Here is a 12102-nt window from a genome sequence, read left to right as displayed (position 1 = left end):
TGTCATTCATTTAGGGGAAGAAACTTAAAAATCCTAAAATCACCTGTGATTCTAGCAGCAGTACAGCTGTCATCTTTGTCAAATCTTTCAGACACTTTTCTACCGAGCCTGAAAGCGCTTTGATGATTTCAGTTGGCAGTTTACACTCAGAAGTGATAACCTGAGGGAGATAGATTCCACATCACGTCTGTAGAGCTCCACTGCACTCTGCTGCCTAACTGCCATCTAACATCTTGGGAGAAGCCTGAGAGTTTGAACTCAGGAGGATCGTGACTCACTTCATTGACAGCGGCGATAGCGTTTGCGGAAGTCCCAAAGTGTCAGTCAGGAAGCAGGAGATCTGAGTTTTAAACTCCGCTTGGCTTCCGAAGGAGATGGAAATTACACCTTTCACATTGCAGTCAGTTCACTATTATGTTGCAGGCAATCACGGGTGAAAGTAAATTTTCCTTCTTCTGTTGATAGGCAGTGTGCAAGCAGGAACCTAAGAGTAATGGGGTCACTAAGAAAACATGTTAGAGGGATTCTTAGTCTACTCTTAAGGCACTTAAATGGGAATCTGTGTCTGCTCCTTGTGAGGTTTATGACTTCTGTACTAGATCACTGTATGAGTAACAGAAACTGTGCAAGAAGCTAAATCCCCTACTTATCCCCTCCCAGAAAACTGCCCTAACAGACTAAAGCTCGGGTTCTTAATTGTTTTAAAACCTCAGCCATGAAAAAGAAACCAAGGAAAGAGAAGAAACCCCTCTAGATATCACTTACTTCACACAAATTGATTGTTTTATTTAACAATAATGAAAGAAATTTTTAGCAGATAAAAATAAACAGATTATAAAAGTTAAGCTTCTAACTTAGATTGTGTTAGTGAAAGTAAAAAAACCTAAACTATAATAAATTGTAATTACTGGTTTACAGGAAAAAAAAGTAAATTGATGAGACAAATATACCACAGAATGCAAAATGCTATATAAACTGAAGAAAAAAACAATACAAAGTAAGCCCGTATGCTGTAGAAACTAAAGCTAAGAGAAATATTTTGCTGAACTGGAAGCAATAAAGACCTACAGATCCTTGTTCAGCACTAGTCTTTTCCTGTAGTTGTGTGTCATAAGACTGTATTTTAAAAATTAGAAGAGTTTAGCCTGGTTAAGGGTTTGCCTTGGATATAATTGCAGTGCCTTTCAGCTTCTTTGGCTGGTTGAAGGTGTTTCTTTATGTGATTATATAATTCAGTGATTAACAAATTGCTCTAGATTTAAGAGCTACAAGAATATTATTTATTACTCTAACATCTCCACCTAGGTGTGAAGAATTTATAAAAAAAAAAAAAAAAAAAAAGAAAAATAGCACAGTAGAGTGAAATTAGAATATTTTTTCAAAGTTTTCTTACGTAGATGTATAAATTTCAGTAGCTATTTTTTGAAAGCTTTAGAAACAGTTTTTTCTGCAATGATTTATTTCATTCATCTCTTACAAATGCTTGTACTTGAGCAACTAGGCTGTCTCAAGAAAGGATAAAAGATTTGCCTTAAGTATCCAAATTCCTGCCCTTCCTGGGGTGTGGGAGTGCACAAACAATTAATTAACTCTACATGAGCTTCTGTAGTGTTTTTCTTAGTGGCTCAGCTTTCCCAGGGTTGTTATTCTGAGAGCTACTTACTGGTAGGTAAGGGCCCCTTCACCATTTCTGTTCTGTTCATGTTCACAGTGAATTAGTGAAATGAAAGGTGGTGTTATTCTTTCTGAGTACTGCTATAATAGATTTCTATGCTGAACACAGATGAAACGGGAGACTGGCATTTAAGAAGGCCCTAGCTGGCTCCTAAAGGAGTTCTACTTAGCTGGAGGGAATTTTTTATTTATTTGTTTCTAAAAGGATTTTTGTATGTAGCAATATGAACACTGAAGAGTTGCCTTTGCTTTAACTATTATGACAATCGTCCATATCATGAACAAATTTAAAAAAAAATAATTTGCAAAAATGACTTGTTTACATCATGCAATTATTTTAGCTCCCAAGTCTATGAAAAAGTTAAATAGATGTCAGTACTTCAGTAATAAATTCATGAGTGATCCCAGTGTGAACCAAAATGAATGTATTCTCTTGAAAAACTTGGGGTTTTTCTGGGTTTTTTTAATGATCTGCACCTTTCAAGAGATCCAGCACTGTTGTTCTTATCTAGCATAGTTTATCAGCCTAAGCTTTAAATTCCCCTCCTTTTATTTTTTTTTTTTTTCTTGTTTCTGTGTAGGTTTCACTTTGGCTATTATCTCCCACCTTTTCTGCACCAGGTGTGCAATGTTTGCAGCTAAACTTCTCACTCACATGATGGTTGCTTGTTTGGGTACCCAGGTAAGAAAAAAGGCTGAAGTCTCTAAGTGTAAAATTATATACACCTTTGCTTTCCTTTTTCTCACTTTCATGGTCATGTCTGAACAGACCTCCTTTTCTTTTGTACAGGGTAAACATTTTTGGAAAATGTAAAATTTCAACATATGATACTTATAATTAATCCAATATTCATACTCTATGTTGCGAAGTCAATTGAAATTATATATATTCTGAAAATACTTAGAGAAAACTTATGTATGATATAGCCACATGAGAAGATAGTCTTGTATGTGGAATAATGTTTTGATGATATAATTGAGACAAAAAAATTCCCTCATTAACATCATTATTTATTAAATAGATTAATGTCAGTAATCATAAATTCTGTGGGAAAGATTTATTTTGAGTAGTAGATGATGAAAGCTCTTTTGCACTTTTTACGAAGGAATAGTTATGAAGAACTTAAATAATAAAAGAGAATTAAAAAAGCTGAAAGTCTTCCTAGTTCTCTCATACTGGTTCAAATAGTAGGTAATAGAATGTCAGCAAACTGAAAGAGCATATAAAAGGAGAATATGTCCCTCTGTCCTATAAAATGTAACTTCCTCAGCTTTGGTACATCTGGTGAAATGGAAATGGTATGGGAATGGAAATGGTATGAATAACCTCAAGTATCTTAAAATCACTTTGTGGAAAGATTCTTCAGGAAGGAGATTTTATGTATATTTTTAATGCTATAAAGATAATGTAAATACAAATTTAAATATATGCTGAAGGCAGGGATGCTGAGAGATTTTAAGCACATTAGCAGGCAGGTACTTAGAGGAATGTGTCATATCAGGGAAATACTCCAGAAAATTGAAACAGCCCTGCATTACCTGTAAAAGTGTAGCAACTGGCATGTCTGTCAGACAAGCTTTTGTGTGCTGCCATGGTTAGTATACATTTCTATTCATGTTACCTAATTATATAGTTCCTTGTTGTACTATGGAGTGCGTTGATAATGTTCATCACACAACTGGATTTGAAATAGAAGGAGCAGGAAAGGTCCTCACAGCACATCTAGAGATCCCTAGATACCAGCAGGTTTCTTGTACCTTAGGCTGTAAAAGTATTTTGCCATCTCGGTTCTTGATTTTTGAAGCGTATACTTAATGTTTTTTAATAGTTCTATATAATTATACGGAAAGCTGCTTTGTTCCAGGGACCTGTAACGTGCATGGTTACTAGTGTACAAACATGCAGACTTATTTTGGACACATAGCTCATAACACAGGTAAGGACTTGCATATGGTAATTTGTCAAGATTATACAAAACAAGTCTAGTGAGGGCTTTGCAGCCCATTTTACAGTCCAATGATATATTTTGGAAAAGCTTCTTCTACTTTTCCTTTGCAGTGAATGTTGAATTGTCTGTGTTCCCAGAATTGTTTGATATTTTGCATATAATGGAACCATCCCCATCCAAGTTGCATTCTTTCTGTCTCCAATACTTTTCCATTTCTTTGGCAATATGTTCCATTTCCAGTACAGAGAATCTTGTTTCTTTTTACAGTGAGTTTATTTCTCACAGAAGTTCTTGGGGTTTTTTTGTTTGTTTGTTTGTTTTTGTTTTGTGTTTTTTTTTTTCTATAAGGACTCCTTAGCAGGTCTTTGGAAACTCCATTAACTCCCTGGACAACCTGTGCCAGTTCTTAGTCACCCTCACAGCAATAAAGGTGTTTCCTGGTGTTCAGAGGGGACCTCCTGTGTTTCCATCTGTGCCCATTGCCTTTGCTCTGTCACTGAGCACCACTGAAAAGAGCCTGGCTCTGTCCTCTATGCATCTTCCTTACAGGTATTTATATATTTTGATAAAATCCCCCTGACCCTTCTGTTTTCCAGGCTGATCAGTCCCATCTCTCTCAGCTTTTCCTCACAGGAGAGATGCTCCATCCCTTACTTATCTTGGTGGCCCTTCATTGAACTCTCTCCAGTATGTCCCTGTCTCTCTTGCACTGGGGAGCCCAGAACTGGACATGGGACTCCAGGTGTGGCCTCACCGGTGCTGAGCAGAGAGGAAGGATCACCTTCCTCATCCTGCTGGCAATGCTTTGCCTAGTGCAGCCCAGGGTACCATCAGCCTTTGCAGCAAGGGCACATTGCTGGTTCGTGTTCAATTTGGTAGTCACAAGTACATGCAGGGCCTCTTCTGCCAAGATGTTTTTCAGCTGGGTGGCCTCTAGCATATATTGGTGCATTCATTCAAGCAAAGTTAAGTTTTGCTGTTTTAAGACATTACATAGTTAAAATCATAGAATCATTTACGTTGGAAAAGACCCTTAAGATCACAGAGTCCAACCATTAACCTAACACTGCCAAGCCCACCACCAAACCATGTCCCTAAGCACCACATCTACACGTCTTTGAAATACCTGCAGGGATGGTCACTCAACATTTCTCTTAAGTCTGTTGCATGCATTTAGAGCTGTTGACTAATTTTGGTTGGAAGCCACTCTGCAAACTTTCTGGTTTAGACCCCTGCTCAAAGCAAGCCCAGCTTAGGTCAGTTGCTCAGGATGCTGTCCAGTTGAATTCTGAGCATCTTCAGCAGTGGAGATCCCACAGGCTGTCTGGGCAACCTGGTCCAATGTTTGACTACCCATTGTGAAATTGTCTCGCAATATCTAGTTTAAATTTAATCTGTTGCAACTTGTATCCGTTGTATCTCATGCTGTCAGTATGTGTCTTCAAGAAGAGTTTGGTTCCCTCATTTCAAGACGTTTCTATGAGGTAATTTATAACAGTGATAAGATTTTCCCCCCCTCCCACAATCTTAAGACTGAAGAGCCCCAGGACTTCTGTATATTTTGTGGTCTGAATATCTTGGTGGACCTTGACTGAACTTGCTCCAGTGTGTCAGTCTCCTTCCTGTGGTGAAGATCCCAACTGTATCCAGATGTGGTCACACAAGTGCTGGAATAGAAGGGAAGAATCACTTCCCTTTACCTTTTGCTTAGCAATACGAGGCTGCTTTGCAACAAGGCATACTGCTGACTCATGGTCAATCTGCCATCCACCAGAACCCCAGGTCTTCTTCTGCAGGCCCGCTCCCTTGCTGTTTGGCCCCTGCCTGTGCTGTTACATGGCGTTACCCTGTCACCAGCTGTAAGACTTCGCATTTGCCTTTGTTGAGCTTTGTCAGAAGTCAGACCATTTTTCCAGTCTGTTGAGTTTCCTTTAAACAATGGCATTACGAATCACCTGCACCCAGATTTTTGGGTCCTCCTCAGACTTCCAGTGCAGCCCTCTGTCCCATCACCTACACCCAGATGCTTTAAATAGTATCAGCCACTGTATCCCAACTCCTGAGGAGCACCACTGGTAATCAGGCTCCAGCTGGACTTCATACTGTTGATCACAACCTTTTGAGCCTCACGGTGCAGGCAATTTTCCACTCACTTTATAATCCATTTAACCAAAGCATGTCTCAGCATTTTAATGGTAATACTGCGAATACCACAGAAACCATGTCAAAGGCCTTGCTAAAGTTAAGGAAAACAACATTTGCTGCACTTGCCTAGGCTGGTCATCTCCTTATGGAAGGAGATTGGGTTAGTCAGGCATGATTTTCCCATCATAAATATACGATGGTTGTTCCCAGCCACCCTCCTGTCCTTGCCCTAGGTACAGCTTCCAGCAGGTCAGGCTGGTTGGTGTGTAGTACAGAGGTCTTTTTTTCAGGCGTGTAATGATTCATCTCTATGCCTAAAAGTCAATCCGACGGAAGGAGAAAGAAAAATAAATTTGTCTCTATACAAGAAACATCTTTAAATATGGTTTTAGAGGGTGATTTTCATAACTATCTATATCTTAGGTGAAGAGTTGATTCCTAACTGCATGTTCAAAACTCTCAAAACCTCAGAATAAGTCATATATTAAATAGTATCACAAACCAGATGCACTTTGAGTAATTATTTGTGTGACTTGCCTTGCTTCTCAGTTTCAGTCTAGTTATTTCATATCTTTATCACCCTTAGAGTTACTTAGCTGCAGTAGTGAACTTATATGTTAGTGAATTTATAAGTTAGTGAACTTATTTCTGAAGATACCCTGAACATGATTTCTTTGATTTACTGATAGAATTTTAATTCCAGGTCTTAACAAGCTGCTAAACTCGCGTTCCTCTATTCTCAGGCCTGTGCTGCAGCTGCTTTGCTGTAAAATGAACATCACGCTGTCACACACACACACTTGCCAAAGAATGTATAGTCAAATCAGGCAGAGCTATGGGAAACATTTCACTTGAACAGCATATTCAACTGAAATTCATTTTTCATGAAACTAGTCTAAGTCAACCTCTCTCCAAAATATGCATGGAAGAACCTAAACAAAGTCATTTTTAAAGCTTGACCTAAATGAAAACTGAAATAAAAAGTTGCTGCATTTTCTGTTAAATGTGGCTTTATTTAAATGTTATAAACGTATCACTTTTAGATTTTCATATATTGACGTGCAAGCGTATTGTCACTAGTATGCCTAGCAGTTCTTATCTGCTGACAATTCCAGGTTTCAAATAGTAACTCCAGTGTAACCTCGTAGGTTTCTTCTCAAGGTTGAGCAGGAACATAGACATGGGCACGGCTGGAGACCAGCTCAGGTAGAGACTAATGGCCCAGGGCTGAGTGTAGGTGGAGACTGCAGTTGGGACTGGTCAGGACTATTAGGGTCTGTTAGTGCACTCAATGCCCTGACATAAAGGCAGCTTCTCTCGTTTTTATGTTGATCTGTAGTAAGCATTTTAAACATGAAGGGAGGGTTTGAATGTCCTTGTTTTCAGTCTTTCTTCCCATAAGTAGAAAAAATTTTGAGAATTAGTAAAACTATATATAAAGAAAAACTATCTGAAAGGCATGTACTTCATGGGTGGAGAAAAGTGGGAATTGTTATTGCAGGGAAAGATTACAGAAGGTAACAGATTACAATTAAGGTGTAAGAGCATAAAAATGCCATTATTGCCTTTGCTTCTTCATGTACAAAAGTAATACTGAGAAGTCAGATATCTCTGGCTACTGGAGTGCTACGCTTGGTTCTAGCTGATGAAGGACTTAGGACGTGGGAAAGTTAACTTCATCTTGGGCTCACAGGATTTTCTGTTTTTTCTTTAAATACACTTCATTTAAACTTTTATATAAAATACTGATCTGTGCAGAATAATTCTTGAGAACAGTTAAATGTGTGGTGTAAATATAGTAATTTAGTTTAGTCACAGAGATACTATTTAGAATGGTTCTAAGTTCTTTTGTTATTCATTCTTAACCCCTAAAGTCCATGGCTCGCCTGATCTCTTTTCCTTTTGCTATGCAATTGTTCTGGAAGTTTAGAAAAAAACTTTTGAAAGAGGATTTTAGCAGGGTAACTGCTTACCCAGTGGGCTAGCTCGGAGAGGAAGTAAAGACAGCTTGTCAGCAGCTGTTGAAGAAAAGAAAGTGGCTTTAAGGCATGGTGGAAAGAGAAGGGATATGTTTGACAAGAGTGAACTGAACTACTGTGCTAGCTGTTCTGAACAGCTGAAGGAAAATCTTTATACGGTTAATTGTGTTGTGATGTGTTGGCATATGTTCTGGCTGGAGAGAACTAGCCTGATTAGGAAGCCGAAGTCAAACAGAAAACTCTAAATGGAAGATGTTTGTACAGCTATACCTACCTACAAGTATTCAGACAGTATAAGTGTGATTAGATATTTACCATACAATTACAAGTTTTGTGTTTTTGTTAACCAATGACTTTGTATGAGAGGAGTTAAGACATTTTTAACTGAGAACTTATTATGTGAAAATCATCACTTACTAATACCTAGCTTAAATACAAGTAAAATGTTAGTACTTTACATTTTTACCTAGTAATGTTTAGGCAGTACTAGGCACTGGATTTGTACCTATTCAATCTCAAAGCACTCTACAGACTGAAGGAAGCTGGTGTTTCTGTGTGCACTTACATTTTTACCAGAGAAAAGCCTAAGAAGCTTTTCAGGTTAGCTCCCCTGTTTTATACATACATGAATAATTACTTTTCCTCTAATATCTGTACTGGATGTTTGTTAGGCTTGTAGTAAATTTTTTTTTTTTTTTTTAATTTCTACCTGTGCAGTAATTATTATTACCCGTAGATGGCAGTCAAACCTTTTCACCATATTGCTCAGAAATTTGCTCTTCCAAGACTGTGCCTGCTCTGTGGATGCTCACAATAATTTATTATTCTGTCAGTGATGGGGAATGGTGATTCACAATATCCAGCCTTCATTTCATTCTCGGTGTGTGTAGAGCTTCCAGTGTTAATGGAGCATTTGTAAAGCATTCAAGAGTGGATGTTTCACCAAGCGTTTGGTGAAACTCACTGGAAAGACATAAAAGGCTAGGTATTTCTAAAATGTTTTTATTCTTTCCATTCTGATATTTAATCAAAGAATCATGCCTCTAACAAGCATTATTTATTGAATCATTAGTTAGTCATAACATTTTGTTTGTTTGTTTAACCAGCATGTTATAAGTTCATGCAACAATATCTTAAATGCAAAAGGGAAAAAATTACTGGGCTGAGATTTTCAGTTTTGGAGTAAATTTAGTGAAGATTTGTGTATCTGAAAAATTGAAATATAATGAGAACATACTTCACAGTGTCTCAGTACAGTCATACTAATCAATAAAATTCTCCTTTTCAAAAAACTACAAACCTAGATTACAATCTTAATAGGAACCATTCCTTATGGCTCCCGTGCTTGGCCTGGGAATTCCCAGGCAGAAACACATGAATAAGCACTTTGTACGTGGCTTGTGCATGTTTACTTAGCTTGATGCATCTTGTCCACATTAAATTTCAGTGTGGATGCATGGGCCATGCCTACAGCACAGGCTGAGTATTACAAATGACTTGAACATGTGCTAAATTCTGCATTTGGATTTTTTGTGTGTACATTGCTGAGCTCTCTGTAAATGTGCAGCAGCTATTTCTTGGAATATTTGAACATTCCCAATCTGTTTACAGCAATGATTGTGTACAAATGGCCTGCTATTCTTCTGGACAGTAATGCAAAATTAAAGTGTAACAGTCAGATAGAAAAAAAGGCATATGGGGAACTGTGTCATCCTATTTTTGTCAAACAATAAGTGTATATTTTATAATTTAACCAGTCCTCAAGCTACAGTAGCACTTAGCAAAATCATCCATCACTGTAATATCTGTAATAATTACCAAGCTGGCAAGCCAAAATGATCCTACCATTGACTTTGGTAGAAATGCATGATGAAGAATTATACTCACTGTGTTTAAGTGAAAGCTGTGCATCATTCAGCCCAAGCAGAAATACAAAAATACATGTTGGTTACATTTTTTAAGAAGAAATTGTGCAAGTAATCCTAGTTTAAAAAATTGTTAAACATTTATATGAAAATTATAAACTGCCTTGGTGGAATTGTTGTTTTATTATTTGGACTTACTCAGATGTGCAGGAAGACAGAAAACACAATTCTGCCAGAACTGAGATAAATTTTAAAGATGTGATGAAATCTCCAGGGGGTGATGAAGGAGCAGGATATGAATGAATGATCATAGAGCCTGTAGCTTCTGCCATTGCATAGAAGTGAAACATCTGCATTAACGGTGAAATGTTGCTTCTGCTGTATTGTTCATCTTAACCATTCTCTTCCAAATTAGGGGAATTCTCACTTTCCCCCACACATAACCAAAACCCCAAAGAAATGGTCATGTATACTGGGATAGGGGCAGATTGCAAAGCATATTCCAGAATGAGGTGGATAGAGTGATCCTCTGTACCATCCACCACAGGGGCAGCTCGTGGTTGAGTGCCTGCCTCTGTCCTGCCAGCAGAGACAAGCCTTCGTGTCAATTCAGGCCTCCCTTATGGTAAGCCAGTGCTTTTCAGTCAGCTGATGGGAAATACTAATTAAAGGGCTGTTTCTGAAGAAGCCTGGTGCAGAGCTTCACTAAACTCCATGTCTGTATGAAACAGGAAACTCTTATGGAATAGAAAACAACAAATATTACTATACAGTTAGAGCCCAGTTGCCCAGGGTGAGGGAATTTGCTTCATAAAACCTAATTGTCTTTGAGGACAACTAGGCCTGAGATTGCCGTGCTCTGATTTCCTTGCTGTAACCTGACAGCGGTAAATAATGCTGAACGTGGTACCATCGGCCTTTCATGAAGTGGAGCAACCCATGAGGTTTGAGAGGGCACAGAGGAAACAGAAGAGAACTGGACCCAGTGGCCCAGAATTGGTGCCCACTCTAGAAATTCAGCTCCACGTTAATGTGTTTTTTCCTGTTACTCTTCAGTGTGAAATGTTTCAGAAGAAGAATGATGAGTAGTAGATAGTCTTCTTCCACCCTTAATTTCAGTGTTCGTATCTTTGGGATAATAATGTCTAAAAATTCTCATTTAGAGAAGGAGAGATTCTACAGGTGTTACAGTGGAAAGTGGAAAATATTTCTACTTCTGTTAGAGGAATATTATAACTTATTCAATAAAACTGGGCATTCTTTCCCTTTTGGACTTTTTTGATGTCATTAAAGTGATCAGAGCCTTTTTCAAATGAGTATTCAGACATTAACTCCCTAAGTGGGATGTCATAGTGGCTAGATTTCTTAAGGGCATTATGCAGTCTCTCTGTCCCTACCCAACTTGTGTTAAGACAGTTGTGGAATATTCCATTTGTCCTGGAGTAAGTGAAGTTTCCATAAGATGGGCAGATTTTCCTGCTAAGCCTTTTGATGTCATATTTCCTAATAAAGGAAGACAGCCCTACTGGTAATTCAGGAATAAATAAGTAAATATTCTTGGAGGTCCTGCTTATATTACTTCCACAGAGGCTGGGATCACACTCAAAAGTCAGTGTTAGAGTTCAGTTGATACCACATGATTTACTTAGTTGATGAAATATAAGAATGACAATTATATTTTCCAGCAACTTTGTCTGCATTTACAATTAATTTTCATTTTGTAGTAGGAGTGAAATTAGTTTAAATTGCTGTGTTTCTGTTAAAGTTCTGTACAGCAGAGCTAGGTTAGACAGTTGTTGGGCGTGTCAGGAGGGAAAGATGCATCAGTAAGAATGTTTATGTGGGTAAGCTGCTTTCACCAATTCCTTGATGACATTTATGTGATCACAGTAAATAAATATTAGTGGGTTTACAACAACAGTCATGATGTTCCAGGATATGTGATGTATACTCCCTAGTCCTGCTGATAACATGTTTCAGTGTAATACAATTTGTGGTGATTTCTTGGAGTCTCACCTATTTTCTTTGTTACCTTTGCAGAAAAATTAGCACCTGAACCTTTCCTCCCAGTGACTATGTTAGTAGGTTTCATACCGAATTAGTTAATTACTTATTAGCTGATTTCAGTCATTCCCACCAAGTCAAAGCGCAATGTTAAGTTCATGCAGCTTCTTTCAGAAGCAGTTTCAACCTAGTAATAAGCATAACTATTTGGGGATTAGTTTACATAAAACACAATTTCATAGTAATCTAAATTGAATGCTTTTACAGAAGAGCAATACAGTTTTATGATCAGTAAGGCTCCGAGGACCCATCTCTATTACATTATGTTGCTACTTGTGAGTCCACAATATCTGAGAAGAATCGGATAGTCAAAGCTGGGCCTAATGAGGGATTTGTAGTAGAAGAAATTATCATTTATCTTAAGATGTCAGTGACTTTATAAGCTGTATTGACCATATATATGCACGCATATTTTAAATATATATG

At 37.9% G+C, this 12102-nt stretch overlaps 1 protein-coding gene across 1 annotated transcript in view; it reads left to right on the top strand.

Moving 5' to 3' along the window:
- Positions 1 to 12102, top strand: part of ADGRV1 (adhesion G protein-coupled receptor V1) — a 297357-nt gene that overhangs the window by 130568 nt on the left and 154687 nt on the right. Inside the window, exon 85 of the mRNA XM_074812785.1 lies at positions 2256 to 2356. Within this exon, the coding sequence (XP_074668886.1) occupies positions 2256 to 2356 (101 nt within the window). The remainder of the gene's footprint in view (positions 1 to 2255; positions 2357 to 12102) is intronic.

Source organism: Strix aluco, chromosome Z (assembly GCF_031877795.1).
Source record: "Strix aluco isolate bStrAlu1 chromosome Z, bStrAlu1.hap1, whole genome shotgun sequence".
Taxonomy (NCBI): Eukaryota; Metazoa; Chordata; class Aves; order Strigiformes; family Strigidae; genus Strix; species Strix aluco.
Note: the sequence above shows the minus strand (reverse complement) of the source record. Positions and strands in the feature narration are given on the sequence as shown.